Source organism: Tetrao urogallus (genome assembly GCF_951394365.1).
Source record: "Tetrao urogallus genome assembly, chromosome: 11".
Classification (NCBI taxonomy): Eukaryota; Metazoa; Chordata; class Aves; order Galliformes; family Phasianidae; genus Tetrao; species Tetrao urogallus.
Window position 1 is genome coordinate 13,706,831 of NC_136824.1, and position 18,386 is coordinate 13,725,216.

At 36.5% G+C, this 18,386-nt stretch overlaps 1 protein-coding gene across 3 annotated transcripts in view; it reads left to right on the forward strand.

Annotated features, from left to right (window-relative positions):
* Window positions 1-16,794, forward strand: part of RNF111 (ring finger protein 111) — a gene marked incomplete at both ends in the record, with an annotated part of 34,518 nt that extends 17,724 nt beyond the window's left edge. The window contains 9 exons of one of the 3 annotated variants that reach the window (XM_079541023.1): window positions 822-1,141; window positions 2,078-2,333; window positions 2,986-3,337; window positions 4,982-5,107; window positions 6,200-6,326; window positions 12,011-12,103; window positions 13,052-13,147; window positions 15,879-16,006; window positions 16,677-16,794. In XM_079541023.1, the coding sequence (XP_079397149.1) occupies window positions 822-1,141; window positions 2,078-2,333; window positions 2,986-3,337; window positions 4,982-5,107; window positions 6,200-6,326; window positions 12,011-12,103; window positions 13,052-13,147; window positions 15,879-16,006; window positions 16,677-16,794 (1,616 nt within the window). The remainder of the gene's footprint in view (window positions 1-821; window positions 1,142-2,077; window positions 2,334-2,985; window positions 3,338-4,981; window positions 5,108-6,199; window positions 6,327-12,010; window positions 12,104-13,051; window positions 13,148-15,878; window positions 16,007-16,676) is intronic. The other 2 variants (XM_079541024.1, XM_079541025.1) reach the window with 2 other exon arrangements.
* Window positions 16,795-18,386: the final 1,592 nt, after the last annotated feature.

Below are 18,386 nucleotides of genomic sequence, written 5' to 3' on the forward strand. Positions count from 1 at the left end.
CTCATATTCTTCCCAGGTGGCCAGCCTCTCCTTCCATGATCTGTAGACTCTTCCACTTGAGTTTGCCCAGCAGTTCCTTGTTAACCATGCAGGTCTCCTGGCTCCCTTTCTTGGCAAAGAGAAATAACATTGTGCAGGAGCATTCTGCTCTCACTCATTGAGATGGCTCAATTATATCTGAACATCAGTAAAGTTCTTTCTGAGGAGACAGAATATAGTTCACTGGGAATGGAATCTTCCATTACAGTGTGTTGTAGAGTTTTTAAAAATGTGCACTGCAAGGAAGTGAAAGATCCATTTAGATTCCTTGAACCTGTAGATGAAAGCATGTCTGTATAAATCTATATAGAAACTGACATATAAAAGAGTTGATTTTGTGGGTGGTACTTAAAACATTATTGAGACATGGCTACTCTTCCCTCCAAGTCAGATGATGTGCAAAAAAAGCTGAGCTGATCATAGTTACATAGGAATTTGATATCACTGGATCAAAATAGATCTGTTCACACCAGCCACAGAGATGATCTTTCCTCCTTTCCCCACTGATAATGCATCTTAAATTATTGGAATAATAAGGCAAGTGTCACTTTACTTCTGCTAGTCATTCCCATGAATATGTCTACCTGAACTATTAATTTTTGGTTCATTTGGCAAGCATAGTAAAATCTTTTCCTCTTTATTCCAGTTTATTTTGTTTTAGTCTAGATCTGTTTCCCAATTAGTTAATTATTTCATACCGAAGTGCAGTTTTTTCAGGCTTTTTTTTTTTTTTGTGATCAACTTTGCTGATTTCTTCAATCTTTACTTTCTTTAATTTCAAGATGATATAAGAAGAACTGCACCTAATACGACACTGGAAACTGGCCCTCCAGCCATGCCAAGGTTACCATCGTGCTGCCCTCAGCATTCTCCATGTGGAGGATCTTCACAGAATCATCATGCGCTGGGACATCCACATACAAGCTGCTTTCAGCAGCATGGTCACCACTTTCAACATCACCACCATCACCACCACAACCCTCACCCAGCAGTTCCCTTGTCTCCTTCATTCAGTGACTCCAGCTGCCCTGTTGAACGGCCTCCTCCAGTGCCTGCACCTTGTGGAGCAAGCAGCAGTTCTGGCACCAGTTACCATGACCAGGCATGTTTCATTTTCATTACTCTTTCTTTGTGATTCCAAGTTATTAATTAAGTATAGAAAGACTAGAATAGGATGCTGAATCATGAGTTATTTCCATGTTCTGTAGCAGATATTTTAGAAAGGAACTAAAAGGAAAAATTGAGTTATACTGTATGGGCATAAAAGGAATTCTAACAGTACTAACAGTTAATGTTAATAGTAATAGTAGTTCAATTACTAGTCAATAGTAATAGTAATGTTAATAGTTAACAGTAACTGTTAATAGTAACAGTAACCCTATAAGTAATCACTGACAACTGATGTTCTCTTGATGACTGTAAGATGATATTATTTTATTTTGCTACTTAAGCGGATCAACCATAAATACTTTGCAGTATACTGTACAGATTGTAGTAGTTCTGTAAATAGCTGTGCAGCTTTAGAATTGAATGTTTCTTCCTTTAATATTCTGTTCGTGAAAGGAAAAACTCTTCTAAAATCGTTTTATTTTTAAGACTTAAGTAAAATCACAGCTCTGAAACAGAATGGTTACAAATCTTACAAATCTTAAGAACAATACTGTGAAAATGTAATTTACAATGTGTGGAACTATCAATCTGTTCTGTTTTTAAGTATAATGCATTAGGCACAACTGAAAATGCTGAAGCTTGTTTGCCTGCAAATAATTTAATGCACAGTAGCTCCCACATACATGTCTATTCATCTATCATAGTATTTTTTTTGGCTCAGTCTCGTTTGTCAGGTTCAAGAATTTAGAAATAATAAATGTTAATCATATCTAAAGAATGTTCCAGAATCAAGTCTTAAAACTTAAAAAGCTGGGTTCCACTTGCTTCAGATCATATTTATTCCTATTTTTAGGGTGTTATATTTGAGGATAACCTTGTTTTCAGTGTCTGAAGAATTGTTTGAAAAAAAGATAATTTGTTTATGCAGCAGGCATTGCCAGTAGACTTAAGCAGCAATGGTATAAGAAGTCATGGAAGTGGTGCTTTTCATGGAACATCTGCTTTTGACCCCTGCTGTCCTGGTTCTTCATCTCGAACTGCAATTTATGGGCATCAGACTGGTGCTGGCCCAAGCCAATCACTAACAATAGATGGATATGGATCAAGTATGGTTGCACAGCCACAGCCCCAACCTCCTCCTCAGGCATCGCTTTCTTCCTGTCGGCATTATATGCATTCTCCTTGTAAGTACTGGCTGTATGGGGGGAAGAGGAAAAATAATCTTCCCTAACAACATAATAAAAGTTTTACTACCTTCTTGCTTTGATCTTAAAACTGAGTCAAGCTTATATAAAGGAATTAAGCAGAACCAGTGGAAAGTTAAAATATTTTCTTGTGGAAGTTTTTGAGTGGCATGTCTTTTTAATATTCAGACTTCAAAAAATGTGTTTCCTATTAAAATAATTGTATTTTAGTAATTTTTTTTTGTTTCCTTCCCCTAGTCTTCAATGAATTCTGCTTGAGCAGACTCAATCAACTCTCATCTGATTTCTTTTGTTTTATTGTGTTTACAAAATATTGGGTTGAGGAAAAAAAAAAAGCAGAGTATTTTATAAAATAAAGTAAAATATCTTATCATACATGATCTTTTAAGCATTTATCACAGGTAATTTTTTTTTTTTTTGCCAGTAAAAAAAATTTTTTTAGCAAGTGTAGTAGTAATATTTAAAAATGTAGATTTATAGGATATATTGCTGAAATCACGCATTCTCATGCTGCTATTGTTTATGTTGTTGTAATTATGTTGAAGCACTTGTGTGAAGATACTGTTTTTACAAATTTAGTCCAGAAACTGCTTTTGACAGGCTTAAAAGTTGCTGATTTTTTTCATTGCAGATGCTTCTTTGACCAGACCTCTTCACCATCAAGCTTCTGCATGTCCCCATTCTCATGGAAATCCTCCTCCTCAGCCACAACCTCCACCTCAAGTAGATTACGTTATTCCTCATCCAGTGCATCCCTTCCATCCTTCGATCTCCTCTCATACATCTTCTCATCCTGTTCCACCTCCACCACCAACTCATCCTTTAGCCAATGCAGCTGCTCCGATTCCCCAGCATCTTCCAGCAGCACACCAGGCTATATCCCATCACATCCCTGCGACAGCTCCTCCAGCACAGAGGCTTCATGCTCATGAAGTGATCCAGAGGATGGAGGTCCAGAGAAGAAGAATGATGCAACATCCAACGTATGTCACAAATGTACTCAGAACAATAACTAAACATATAATGCGTTTCTCTCAGGTTTGTAAAATACTGGATGTGAATCTCAAATTGTAATTGCACGGCTAGGAACTGTTAGTGTTAAACCATGGTAAGAAGTGTCTTTACGTACCATTGTGGTTGAGTGAGCATTAAGACTGAACTTGTTCCATTACTACTCTCACTAACGTCTACAGGTGAGGAAAGCAGCCCAGTGAATGGGGCACAGAAGAGAAGCAAAGCTTATGTTTCTCTTGCGCATGAGTTATGCTCCAGGTAGCTAGCTGGAATTCCTTTTCATTGCTGTACAGCCCAGAAAGTACATTGTAAGCTCTTTCCAAATACATTTGTTGAAATTGTCTTTTGCCTTTTTAATACTGTAAAAATCCTTTTTACATAACTAATACTTTAAAATAAAGTTAACTTATAAGAGATGGTTTACGAGGTTTAATAAAGATTTAATCTTAAGTACCTACCTACTTTACTGTACCTTCACGTTTTTAGAAGAAAAAGAGAGTGAATAATGCTTATTAGAATGTGACCAGTGTAGATTTGTAGCTTTAGTGATACTGTTTAGGAGATATTATTACTGTTGATAAACTAGACCGATGATGCTAGTATCAACAGCAATTGGGTTAGTACTGGCTTGTAATTCAGCCACATTGTGACTGAAGTTTTTTTAATTTTAGAGATAATGTTTTTAAATAGCTAAGATTTCAAGAACAAGCTCTCCAGTTGTTTCTTCTAACAATAGTAGTGATAACTAACGTGGAACTGATTTAGAAGTTAATGCTGCAAAAAAAGATTTTAACTGCATCTTCTGAGGTAGTTTCCAGACAAAATAAAAACCTGTTGGCAATAACTCGCACAGTATATACAGTATATATATATATATGCATATATATATGCATATATATATATATATATATATACAGAATATATATATATATGTAACTTTTTACTTTTCTAGCTCTGTAGATGTACCAAATGTCTAATCTACTCTGTCCAAAAGTTTAAGGTGGGATGAATTGGAATGCAGTCCACTGCTCTTAATAAAATTCAGGTCTCTTGGCTGATACAAAGGCAACTCTTATTACTTAAGCTATGATGCGAATGTGTTTCAAGGAAAATGTCCTGATTAGTGTATGTATTTTTCGCCTAATGATGTTTGCTATTACAGTTTTACTAGAAATAGACAAAGATGCAGTTCTGTAGCATTGCCACAAATAATTCTTAGTCTCGACATGGCCACCATGTGTGTGTACGCTTGGATTACATTCCTATTCCACAGTTTGAAATTAGGGTTAAATGCTGTGCCAGTCTTTTGTGATCATGATTCACCTGTCTACCACGTGAAGACCAGATCACAGTGGGTGACTTGGTGCCCCCAGTGTACTGATGGTAAATCCCAGTGTACTGCCGTATATGAAGCATGGCTAATTTCACATTTGAGTACTGTCAGCTTCTGACTTTAGATGTAAATTGAAATTAAAACAGTTTGAGGAATGTTTTGTGTATTTTATTTAATTTCAATGTATTCAAGTAATTCAGGCTGTGACATTGATTAAAATTTTACTGATTCACCACTAACAAGTATGTTAAATTGACTGTTCTTGTTTTATGTTGTTTAGACGTGCTCATGAACGACCTCCTCCGCATCCTCACAGAATGCATCCGAATTACGGTCATGGACATCATATTCATGTGCCTCAGACAATGTCTTCCCATCCTCGACAAGCTCCAGAGAGATCTGCCTGGTTAGTAATCAGATGCAATTTCAGTTCTTTGGGACTTAGGACAACAGACCTGCTGTTAAATGCTTGCAGTGACTTTAGAAAGCGCTGTGTGCACCTGTAATTTGAAATTCATTAGACCTTGATACGGCTTTGAAATGTTGCTTACAGCACTCAATATGTTAAATGTTTCTAGGGCTTTACATACATTGCTTTTTAAATGGAATTGAGTGTCACTAGCGGTAGGTAATTTATTTCAATAATCGATTTTTAAATAAGTAAAATGTTGTTGAATACAATTCTTGTATTTCTGTTCTTTGTAAAATAGGATTTGGATTTGAGTCACAAGCTAATCTATTGCATCTCATCTGTATTTAAGCTTACTTAAAATTTCATCATGCTCACTATGGAGGTTAGATTTAAGTTCTGCTATATATATCATCTGGGAAAAAGTACTTTTGCACCATTAGGAAAGGAGTGCGTGAGTGATGACTTCTGTTGTCACAGTAAATGAACTGCAGAGAAGACTCCATGCTGATACTGCTCAGCACCATAAATTTTTATTGTCTCTATTAATTTATAATTTATTAAATTATACTGAGTCTTCATAACTGATTTTAAACCTGGTTTTAGTTAGTGGTAGGACTAAGAATATTTTTGGGAAAATTTAAATACATTTACAGAATCACAGAATGGCCTGGGTTGGAAAGGACCTCAAGGATCGTGAATCTCCAACATCTCTGCCATATGCAGGGCCACCAACCTCCCCTTTTAATACTAGACCAGGCTGCCCAGGGCCCCATCCAACCTGACCTTGAACACCTCCAGGGATGGGGCATTCACAACCTCTCTGGGCAGCTGTTCCAGCACCTCACCACTCTCCTAGTAAAGAACTTCCCCCTGACATCCAACCTAAATCTCCCCTCCCTCAACTTAAAACCATTTCCCCTTGTCCTGCTAAGAAACATTTAAGAAAAAAGAAACATTTAAGAAAAAAGGATGTTACTTAACACTGCTGCGGTATCTATGCTATAATTTAGTGCTATCCAAAGTAAAGAAGTTGTTTTGGAGGCAAGATATACATATATTGTAATGCCACTTTTGTTCACATGACAGGGAACTGGGAATTGAAGCTGGTGTGACTGCAGCTACTTACCCTCCAGGGCCCTTGCATCCTCACTTGGCCCACTACCACGCACCTCCTCGACTTCATCACTTGCAAATAGGGGCTCTTCCTCTAATGGTAAGGAGATGGCATGTGAAAAATCATGATGATTGGTCATCGTAATTATTTTGTCAGGAAAATTATTTTAAGAGTTACTGTATTTATTTAGACGTGTATATACTGATGTTAGTGGTTCAAGTGAAGAAGAAAAAAATCTGAAGTTTTTGCATTGCTCCTAGATATGGAGCTAGAAGAACAGGTTTTTGTCTAATAATTAAAAATAGCTCAGGACACTAACATTTCTAACTTCAGCTCTTGTAAAATGAAACATTCGAACTAAATTGTCACATGCATTACACTGCATTGACCCTCTGCATCTGATTTTTTTAAATTTTTTTGTGTTCTTTTAATGAGTTTTATGTTGTTAAAGGTACCAGCTTTCCCCCCAGTGTGTAAGAGTTGGCACTGGTGCTTTATTTCATTTGGAGGTTCGTATATGCATCTCGAATTCTGTCTAGAGATTTGGTTGGTTTTGAATAATAATTGGTGTTCATCAACCTTATTCCATATGACAAAGTAGTAAAGTTTTGTTGCGTGATGGATTATAAGCAAAATGAATTATGAGGGTGAACTAGCCACCAATTGTGGCTTTGGTAGAGTATTAGCTTTGAAAGGATATATGTAAGTTTACGTAAAATACTCTTAATTTTCTTCAATGAAAATTCACGAGGACAAAGATGTAGAAAAAATTTGTATGTTTGGTTTTTCAATGTGCTATTCTGTGTGGCTAACCTATGTTATTTCACCCTCTCTAAACTAGATTACCTAATCAAAACTGTGGGCTCATCTATAGACAAATGCTAAACTTTTTATTTAAAATCAACTTGCAAGACTTGTCTATCCAGAACTTCTGTTAGAGGCCAGAACTGACATCTAGGTATATTTATAACCAGTACTTGTTGTCTTTCTGTACTCTGTTTTTATACTGCATACTCCTTACAGCTTAACCAACGTAACAGTCCACAAGTATTTCTCTAATACCTGCAGAGTTCGTCATTCATTGAGGCGTAACTTTTAATTACTGCAGACATTCTAGAGCACTCCTAAAATGCAGTATTTTTGTGTAGCCAGTAAACTTCCTATTATATAACGTTTACCTCCTGTGCATCACCAATACAGATTATGATTTTTCTGCATTGTTCTCTTTTTGTTTTTGTTTTCATGCTGCCAAAAAAAATGTCTGTCTCTCACTTTTATTTCAGGTAGTGTTGTATAACAGATAACATCAATTGTTCTCACTGTGAGAAAAGGCTCTTCTAGTAGTTAAGAAAACTGATTGCTTTAGGAGGCAGCAAGTTAAACATATGCTTATTTCATCTCACTTTCTGTCAGGGCTAGTAAGTCAATTATTGTATGTATTTCCACCGTTCCTCTGAAACTTCTAGAAACTTGAGAGTTCATCTTATCCTCCTGTTGATGTGTTGAGAAGCTTTTGCTGTATTTTAACTTTCATAGAGGTGTGCCTACAACTAAAATGTTACACAAGTGAGTAGTTCAGATCCCCATTTATATTCTTGTGGGCAGCAGAATGGAAGAATGCTATGGTAGATAGCATTTATCACAGAAGCATTTAGAAGCATTTGCTGAATGTCTGATAAAATACTTTTGAGAGTCTTGCCAAATAGCTGCGTTTATTAAATCGTATGTCAGATGAAGTAGGATTCTTCAACTCTACAAAAATTTGTGCATGCATTTCAGAAGGAATATCTAATTCTCATAAGTCATTAATGAATCTCTGGATCAAGTGGAAGTTGTTTTTATTTTGAGGTTTTGTACGTGTTTTACTGACATGTTTTGTGGTATGTAGACATTAGTAAGCAGTACTTCCTTGAATGTTTGAGATCTGTTTGGAACTCTGCCGCAGTCAGATGGAGTGTTAGGCTTTTTAGTTGTGTTCTGACTAATTAGAAATGTACTCAGATTAAACACTAGAAGAACATAAAGGCAGGCGACAGCATTACTAGCAGTTGTGTGTAGAATGAGTTCAAAGCATGACACATGCCTTCTGATGGTTCTGCCCTTCTATAGCAATAATGAAAGCCAAAGATTTCTTCAGTTAAGTGTATGTGGAGATTTGTCAGCAAAAATAATTTAACCGAATATGAAGTAAATACTGCAATGTTTTTCATGTAACAGGAAAAAAAAAAGGCAACCCACAACACTAATTGGATATCAACCAACGTTGACATTTTGCTTTTAATGAAAAGCAACAGATTAGAATGCTGCTGTCACCAGGATAATTCCATTGTAACTGTAGAAAGTGGGGCAGGGAAGGACAGGCTGAACTGTATTTAGGATTGCTCTGCTAAGACTGGCTCAAGTTATGAGGAGTGTTTTCTTGCTTCTGTAAGTAAAAACTGTACTGAGTATTTATAAATCTCATTAATTGTGTTCCTGGTGAAAGTATCATCAACTGTTGATGTTCTAGGCTTTATTTAAAAAAAAAAAGTCCTTAAAAGTAATTCATGCAGTAGCTTGACTAAAAAAAGTCATTTGAGTTTAAGGCAGTCTGTTGTGTTTTTTTTCTGATAGTATTTTGTAGCTGAGAGGTTTGCTCTATCAATTGTTATTGTGCTCTTTGTGTCTGTTGTAGTTTCCATGGACATAAGTAGGAGGCACTGCTATCAAAGCAAAGTCCTTGTTTCTTTCCCCTTTCATTTTCACCTCTCACTGACTGCAGTCATACAGTGTCACGGACTTATGATGTACCTGACTGTTCAAAAAAAAAAAAAAAACAAAACAAAACACCAAAACCAACAAACTTGCTGTGAATTACCAGAACTGTCAAGACTGGAACTCAATGTAGCTACTGTAGCTTGTAAGGTGAACCATAGATTTAAAATAGCCTTGAGTATTTGCAACAGACTTGACTGTGTTTTTCAAATAAGAAGAATGAAACTGTGTTCTTCAGGTTTTTTTTTTGTATGGGCTATTGAGGAGCATTCATTTTATGTTTCTCTTCGGCACAGAGAGTTAGGACTTCAGCTGTGCAGCATGTATTAAATGTTCTTTCCCACAGTGTCTCTGAAAACTGCAACCTCTGTGTTTTACTTCAGCTTATTAAAATAATAATAATTGACTTCCTTTTGAATGTATCCAAGCTGCTAACTGGATAACTGTATTCTAATTTGATTTTAAAAGCTTGAAAGTCATCTGTAATGTAAGGCATTGAATGAAAGGTTGAAAACAGGCAAGATAAATAGTACAATACAATGTGAAAATCTCTCCACTGACCGGGAACTGAAAGGCAGAAGAAGCCTGCAAATATGGGAGGAGTTGAAAGCAGGATAGCAAGGAAAGCTATCTCTCTTGTAGGCAATTTCTGCTTCAGAGTACTTGGGTTGTAAATAGTTCAGACTTGACCTTGAATTTTCAAGTTAAAGCAATTTTATGTTGGTGGGAGGAAATGTTGATAACAAGTGCAGAACTAGAAACATATGATATTTGTTCTACAGGAGACAGTTTGCCAAAAACTTGTACTGAACTTTGCAGATTCAGAGTCTGCTGCTTAAAGCACGTATTGTAATGTGACTGTGTGCAAAAGCACAAATACAAGCACTTAGCACAGACTGGTGTTAGTTTTAAGTCTTTCATTCTTAGGTTTACTTTCAAAAGTTAATGAAAGTGCACTTCCATTTGTGCTTAACTTTCCTGAAGCTGTTTCAAGAGAGCAGAAATCTTCACTTTTGTATTTGAAGCCTGATGGTAACTGTTAAATGGTAGTGAAGGCACAGTTTTTAGTGTGAAAGTACATTGTGTCCTACCCAGCACTTCCACTAATTCAGTTGTGTGTTGCGCTCTGTGAAATTCTTACTCGGTTTGGTGGTGTTAAAATTAACATGAGTAGATTTCTCAAAGAGTCTCCAGCAGCAGAACTCTTCCCAGCTGGGAGACCTGAGGAGTAGACATCACTGCAGTTGGTAAGCTCTGACCTTTGAGGCAATCAGAGCTGTAACTATCGTATGTGCGACAACCAAGGCCTTTGTGCAGTGTGTTTGGCTTTGTAAAAACTATTTCAGACAGGATCTCTCACCCCACTGATTCAATCTAATGTATGAACTTCTACTTATTGTCATTAAGTGTTTCTGCTAGGAACCAGAAACAGAGCAATGACAGAGGTAGCTTGAGAGGCTCAGTTCCTACCCCAAGCAGCTGATGGTTTGTTTACACAGTTCTGTAGGGTTACTGCAGATGGCCGTATTGTGCTACAGCACTGTGACACCTCGCACTTTGCAGTGCCTGTAATGATGCTGTATCTGTGTGTAAAATACTTTTTTTTTTTTCTTCTCACGAACTGTTTTCAAATCCTGGTGCATCATGAAAACAAGGAGCAAAAAGCAATCTCGAGACATGGATTAGTTTTTTCAGGATTTTCTTTCCTTGAAGTGGAGGAAGCTTATTTACAGCGTAGTAAAGATAGCTTAAACCTGTAATTGATGCCAAGCAGGTTCAAGCCTAATAGGAAAGAAAAAAAAGCAGGAGTTGTAGTGTGGATGAGTGAACTAGTTTTTTAAATGCTTTTTCTGTAGACAGAAAACAAAGAAGGGTTATGTGCTGAAATGGATAATGGATCATAAGTCACTGCTAATCTGAGAGAGTGTAGTTTTTACAAATGGTTGTATTAATGCAGTCTCCCAAATTAACATTTTGTATTGTCAAACAGTAAGACCTATGTAACAGACATTATATTTGCATGAAATGTTTAGGTATGTGGATAAATATGGGGCTTTTTTGACGTAAAATTCTGTTGTTGCAGAATCCTGTCTGAACTGCTTCTTGTGGTCCTCATGTCAGTGCACTCTATATATTTAAGGAAATTCTTACACATATATGCATACATATTAAGGAAATTCTACCGATCATTTTGGTTTTTTAACTTTCTTATTAAAAATTGCCTCCGGTATGTTTCTGATAAACTGTCAGTACCGTTACTCATCTGTCATGTGAGGGCCAAAATGGAAGGAAGAAGCCTTGCTGTGAAGGTGTTCCTTGTTATTTTGAGTACCCTTCTGCTTTTCTCTATGAAAAGTAGTAGTGTTTGAAGTGCCTGTAGGTTTATTGCTGAATGCCAGTATTTTGTTCACTGCTTTTGTATCTCTGATTATGCAAGGAAGGCAGTGGATGCTTAAATGTAGTGTATGTAGAAAAGCCTATGACTGTAGATTATCAGATTTATGTAGTTTTCAGGAGTTACTTTTATCTGCCTATAAATTTGAAGTATCAAAGAATGTTTAGTTGTTTAGGGTAAGGTAAAGAGACTGGCTGTTTTTCAAGGGGAGATGCTAGCCTTGTTTCTTCCATGGTATCAAAAACTTACATTAGAAAATCTGTAGCAAGTATTTCTGATAACTTCAAGCAAAGTTTTTAGGGTGTTTGTTTACAAATACAGGTAGATATTCGTGGTGTGTGTATACAAAGCAGGTAGAGATTTTTTCCAAGCTGGCACGATGCCAAGAAATATGTGAGGCAGATATGGACAGTTTACAGTAGAGGATCCAGTCTCACTTATGTTTTATTTCTGGTTATATTCAGAGAGCTTGGAGTGATGCGATGCTATGCTGTCAGTTGAAACTGTGTGCTCAAGCTGAGGAGTAAAATGAGTGATTCAATAAAAGCAAAAGGATCTTAAATTTTACAAAGTGAACAGTAAAATTCTGGAACTGTTCTGAATAGGTTTAACTTAACATGTGCTGTTTGAATAGGTACCAGACATGGCGGGCTACCCTCACATCCGTTACATTTCATCGGGATTGGATGGAACATCATTCAGAGGCCCTTTCAGGGGCAATTTTGAGGTTTGTAATAGAACAAAACTAGATACGTTCCAAAATGTGTCATGATGGAATATGGGGAGGGTGTGTGCTAGTGCTATATGTAGATTTAAAAGAATAAAGAAAATACTCTTAATTCAAAGAATGACCTCACTGTCTTGGACTAGGAACAGATGACAAAAACATCTTGAAAAATCAGGCAACAAAAGATGTCCTGGTCAGTATAGGTTTAGGTGGTTATGAACTGACTGTACATCTTGGTCTCCTCCCTCATCATCCTGCTAAAGACTCACGTAATATGTTGGTAATAAGTACTGGTGTCACTGAATGACTGTGCCAAAGTCCTCCTAGTGAGGGTGAAACTTTGCAACTTTGACAATTGTGTCTTTTTTTTATGTAGTGCAGGAGGTTAATCTGTTTTCTTGTTTGTTTGTTTTTGGTGTTTTTTTTGTTTTAAAAAGTATCAGATGCAGAGAGTTAATGAGCTAGTCCACTGAAAACATCTTCAGTGACATGTCATGCTTCTAGTAAACTCATTGCTGGAGAAAAAGAAATAAGTTATTGTATTTCAGCTTAAGCAACTTTTTTTCCCCCCATTTTAAGCTTTGAAAACTTAGACTAGTGTAGTTTGCTTGTGTTTTCCTCACTTGACACACAAGTACATGTAAACGTACGCAAATGTTACTAGCAGACAAATAGTTTTTGATCCTTTCACTATTATAAAGTGTTTCCCTGTGACTTAAAATACTGGGCAGTATTAGGTGGGATTTTTTGTTGTTTTGTTGTTGTTTTTTTTTTTATGAAAACCCATCACTTTTCCACTACAACATACCCTTTTTTTGGCTTGTATTTGAATAATTAGGACATGGAGAGTTGTCTATCAGTTCTGCAAATTAGTTAGAATAAAATTAATATTTATTCAAAACATTAGAAATATCAGTTCTTACATTGTTTGTTCCTTTAACTTTTTAGGAGCTGATTCACTTGGAGGAACGATTAGGCAATGTGAATCGTGGAGCAACACAGGGAACTATAGAAAGATGCACATATCCACATAAATACAAAAAGGTGAGGATTTCTCAAACTGTGGGCTGTGATATTTTCTCAAGAAGGAGTTAACACACATTTAGCTTAGATCTGCAGGAATGTCAACTTCAAAGAGCACACGTTTCCTTTATCTTGCAGTTTCAGGGATTGTAAGCGAAGTGTACAATGCCACTTCCTTCAAGGAAATAAATATGCGATTCCAAATGAAAATCTGCTGTAATGTGTTAAATAATGTATTGGCATTAATACTATGTTTCTGAAATACAAACAGGTCAAAGCATAGCATGTTGGGTTTTGTTTTGTTTTGTTTTGTTTTCAAGTTGGGGCTTGTACATGCAGATTTCACCTTAAAATAAGAATGATGAGGAGTGTCATGGTTTTCCGTAAGTATTCTGTATCATGACATCATGCAGTGAAATTGGGACAGCTGCTATGGAAGAACTAGTTTCCAAAATGTTTCAGTCCTTCCCATGTGGTTTCTGGGAGGATGACGGAGTGATGTAAAGGCATCCCTTTTTCCTCTGTGCCACTAAACCTCACAGCACTGTTAGGAGATGCTTCTTTTCCCATCAGTTTGATTTATTACTCTCAATTACTTTTATATTTCACTAAATCATATTCTTTTTACCATTCCTCATCAATGGCTTCTCAGTCTCCTTCTCACTTCTCCACTGGCTTCTCATGGGGAAAGGGCTGGGGCACTAGGCCCTGCTGTGCTGAAAAAAAAAAAGTCAACCTGCAACAGAAATTGGCACCAACATGGGGCACTGACAGTGACTGAGATAACAGATCTGCGTGGCCATAATGCTTAAAGCTCACTGATGGGGATATGCATCTGGTGCTTGTATACATTGTAGCACAACTTAAGCATTAAAAATTACACTCTAGAGGGTGTTATGATTTGACTTCCTACACTGCCTTCCCAGGGAATCTGTTAACAGGACAAGATGTTTAAACAGGTTTTCAATTTTTCCTCCTCCCAGATTTTCCTTTTTTTCCCCTTGAAATTTTTTGCATGCTTCTAGAATGTTCAAAATGGCATAATCATATTGTTATGTTTCCTGAATGTGCTTCTCATTATGAGTATCATGTGGGGATCTGTGCCAGAGTTGAATAATATTGAGTGGGAGGGGGTGTAGAGGAATTTGGGACAAAGCTTAGGGAGGTAGGCACCTCTGGTGTCATGGAGCTTCACTCCCAAACACCTGCTTTACTCTGAGAGTTTAGTCAGTTGTATAAGAGAGGAATATTGCAGCTCCAGCAGATCTAAGGAAGCACAAATTATTTAGGGCCTGGCTTACACCTGCTGAGTCTTGTTCAGTACTGTTCAAGGGAAAGAGAGTGCCTCCAAACCTGCAATGTAGGCTCAATCAGATAAAAACCTGCATCAGTTGCCCTGTAGAAGGAAGAAAGTGGCTGTGAAGGTCATCTTGCTTAGAGGAAAGAAGAAACAAAGAAAGAGGAAGGAGAGGTAGAGGAGGAGGGTGGAGAGACTGTCGAAAACAACATAACAGGGAGTAATTGTGTTCTTCAGAAACTGAAAGCTAGGAGTGAGAAAATATCTTCTTTGAGAGATAAAGGGGAAAATGGAAAACAAGCTATGCTCTGTAAGCTTAATGGGCCTAAAAGTTTGAATGTGTAACTTCCACAAGATCGATAGCTAAATTCATACCCAGTAGTTTGCTTGGGATCCTTGAAAGCTCCGATTGTTTTTCATTAGCATCTTAAACCTATTGTACAGAGTAAGCTGCACTTCTCCTGACAGTATAATACTCCTTTCCCTTGTCAGGTGATGTAACTTTTCTGTGCTTTCACACTGTGCATTTTATGTTGAAAACTGTATTTGGTAGAATACCTCAAGCAGTGGGGGGGGACAGGGAAGTGGGAGTGCTAAATGTAGATGAGGATGGATGAAAGGATGTAGATGAGGATGGATGAAAGCTGAAGCTTTCAGGATGGCTTCTTCAGTATTCAGAATAAGTATTTAAGAGTAGAAATGTGCATTCTCTCTTAAAAGCATCTTTTTGGGTAAGAAAGGAAATAGTGGGTTTGAATTTTGCTTTTTCCTGCATATCACGGTAGTGGCATTCAGACCCATCTTTACCCACAGCAATTAATAACTTGTCTGGCAGTTATTAATAGTCGTGTGAGCAATGAAATAACTACTGGTTATAGCTTAATTGTCAACAGGCTTTAATGATACCTTGTTAAGTACAGTAAGGCTTTATTTGAAGTTGACTTGTAATAAACTATGCATGGCATCTATCACCTTGGTTATCTTAACCTTCCCTGTGATCACATTAGAAAGACTGTCAAATTTTTAATCTGGTGCAGAATTTTTGCAGCTTACGGTCTCTGAATTGGAGATTATTACACTGTAATACTGAATCCCATCCACGTCCATGTAGTGTTCTTTCACACTTGATAAATAGTGGTTTTAAAATATTATGTTTGAAAGGATATTTTTTCCCTCCTCATGAATGAAATGAAGATATAAGTAACAAATAAAGGGACTGATTGCAACAATTCTGAATATATTAACAGTCCAGTCACAAGAATTAATTAAAAGTGAAATATGCAGTGATTTTGCTCCAGGCACTAGTTCCTGATTCAATTTGGTTCACATGCATTTGAAGAAGTGATAACTAAAATGTAAAATAATTTCTGAAATATTTAAAAATAAGCATATTTTGAACATGTACTAAAAGCAGATTTTACTCAGTTTGTCAATAATGTCATCTCTACTAATAAGGTAACAACTGATTGGTTCTCACAGAGGAAACTGCACTGCAAACAAGATGGGGAGGAAGGAACAGAAGAAGACACAGAGGAAAAATGCACCATCTGCTTGTCTATATTGGAGGAAGGTGAAGATGTGAGGTAAATAATACCTCTGAGTATCATAATATAGTGTTAAAATTCTGGCTTTGAGACCATACTTGGAAATGGCACACTAATCCTTGCAACACTTCCTAATTTGTGTCAAAATTAAACACTGTCTTAGCAACTAATGAATATAAGTTTTAATTTGAAGCACTGGTTACCCTGTTTGTATTGTCTTTGCGTAAAATGTGAGTTCCTCTCTTACAGTCTCCCAAAAATTCTCTGTCTGTCTTTCACCACAAGCCCAAACTGATACCATTTTTTCAAATGTTACAGTGTGGAAGGTAGTACTCGTGTTTTTAATTAAAATCATGCTGTGCTGTCAGCTTTTGTACGCTGGGCAGAAAATTAATTGGTTTAATTCCAGATTGTCAAGTTTAACTTTTCTGAACTAATAATGCTCTTTAAGCTATAGCAACGTTAAATTGCTGTAACTCAACAGAAGCTACCTGATACTTGGCTTCATTGCCTATGTCTGTTGCTTCTTTTAGGTAGACAAAATGTAAGTCAGGTAGAAAAGCTAGTGAAGCTTGTGGGAAAAGCATAGACCTACAAAAAAACAAAAACAAAAGGTGCTTCAGCAGCAAAATCCACATCACCTTTTCTCCGGTGGATATATTGATATGGAAGTCTTTTATTAACACTGTGTTTTTTGTTTTTCTGACAGGCGACTTCCATGTATGCACCTTTTCCACCAAGTGTGTGTAGATCAATGGTTGATTACTAATAAGAAGTGCCCAATTTGCAGAGTGGACATTGAGGCCCAACTGCCTAGTGAAAGCTGACACCATTTTCCGGAACTCTTGTCCTCCTTCTTGCTCCCTCTCATCCTTCCTGGTACTGCAGTCAACCAAAGATGGCATGACTTACCTGCGCAGATTTGGAAGCATTGAACCTAAGAGTGCTGGCTCTGCTATATGGTACAACTAATGCTAGACCTACAGTTTATGTAGAAGACCGTTGAGTTTCAGTGTATTTATAAAAATTTTTTTTAGGTTTTACTTTTTTCTTTCGTTACTGTATTTTTGCATGGTTCCTTGTATTGCATTTGTTTGCACATATTATGGGCTTTGTGACCCCAGACTTGCAGGCAAGAATAGCTGCTTTAGTAAGTAGAAGTGTGTGGTCTCTTTTTTGGTTTGTTTTACATAGTTTCAAGCTTTGAAAGTCTGATTTCACTCATTACTAACCTCAGATTCCTTAATTTAATCAGTCACGTATTTTAGTTTAATGTATAAAGATCATCTAGAAAAGGATAATATTATGTATTGAGACATTCCTTCACTAGGAAAAAATGGCTGCTGTATATTTACAATATCAGTTCTGAGTCAAATAACATCTGTAACAGTGGGAACAGAATATGAACTATATTCAGTTTGATACACATGCATACTCATCACCAGAGTTTTTGTCTGATCAGATTTGTTCTAAAATTTCAGCACAATGCAGATATATTTGAATGTCAATATTGAACATTTAGACTGCTGTTCAGATTGTATTTATCATTTTCTTCCTATGTCTAGAAATTTGAGTCCCTAACTTAATATTTGCTGCTGTGAAACAGCTCTAGTGAACACTAAATGTTGATTTCAGTTAGCTGGATTGTAGATACTTGCAGATTGAAAAAAAAAAAAAAAAAAAAATTCTTAGGGGTATGGAAAAAGCTTAGAATCTTTGGTCTCTTTCTGCTAACTTAAGTTGAGGTGTCTGTACACACTGAGGGTTTTTTGTTTGTTTTAAATATAAAACCAGTCAGGACTTAGAGCTGCAGGGTTTTTTTGTTTCTCTTTTTTTTGGTTGGTTTTATTTTGGGGGGGTTAGATATATGTGCATTGATAGAACTTTTGAAGATTCCAGGCTTGTCTTGGGATTTTTATTAGTTTAAGGTTAATAAAATTAGCTAAATTCAGCTGACTCTTGGTCTTTTTTTCATTAGAAAAGTGAAATCCTGTAAATTTCTGTAGACAAAACTTACGTGGTTACCTAGTTTTACCTTGATTATAGATTCCCTCTATAAATTACCAACAGTCCATCACTGATTAAAATATTTTCTATAGTTAAGATTTGCTGCATAATATAGTATATAGAATTAAGTTATAATGTACTAACATTTTGCCTTTGGAGGAGGTTTTAATCCACATCAGGTCTCAAGTTGGTCATCAACGTTCTTACACGTATAATAGATTATAGTTTATTTAAATGTGCTCAACAGATGCTGAAAATTGCAAAAACATTGAGACAGTATTGCTGTCACATTAGAGAGGATGTTCCTAGGGGATCATATATGATGAACATGTCAATAAGCTTGCATTAAGCTACCTGCTTTGTAAGTGGATTGAATAATAAATACCTTCAGTTTCTCTTGTCTTTGTCTTTC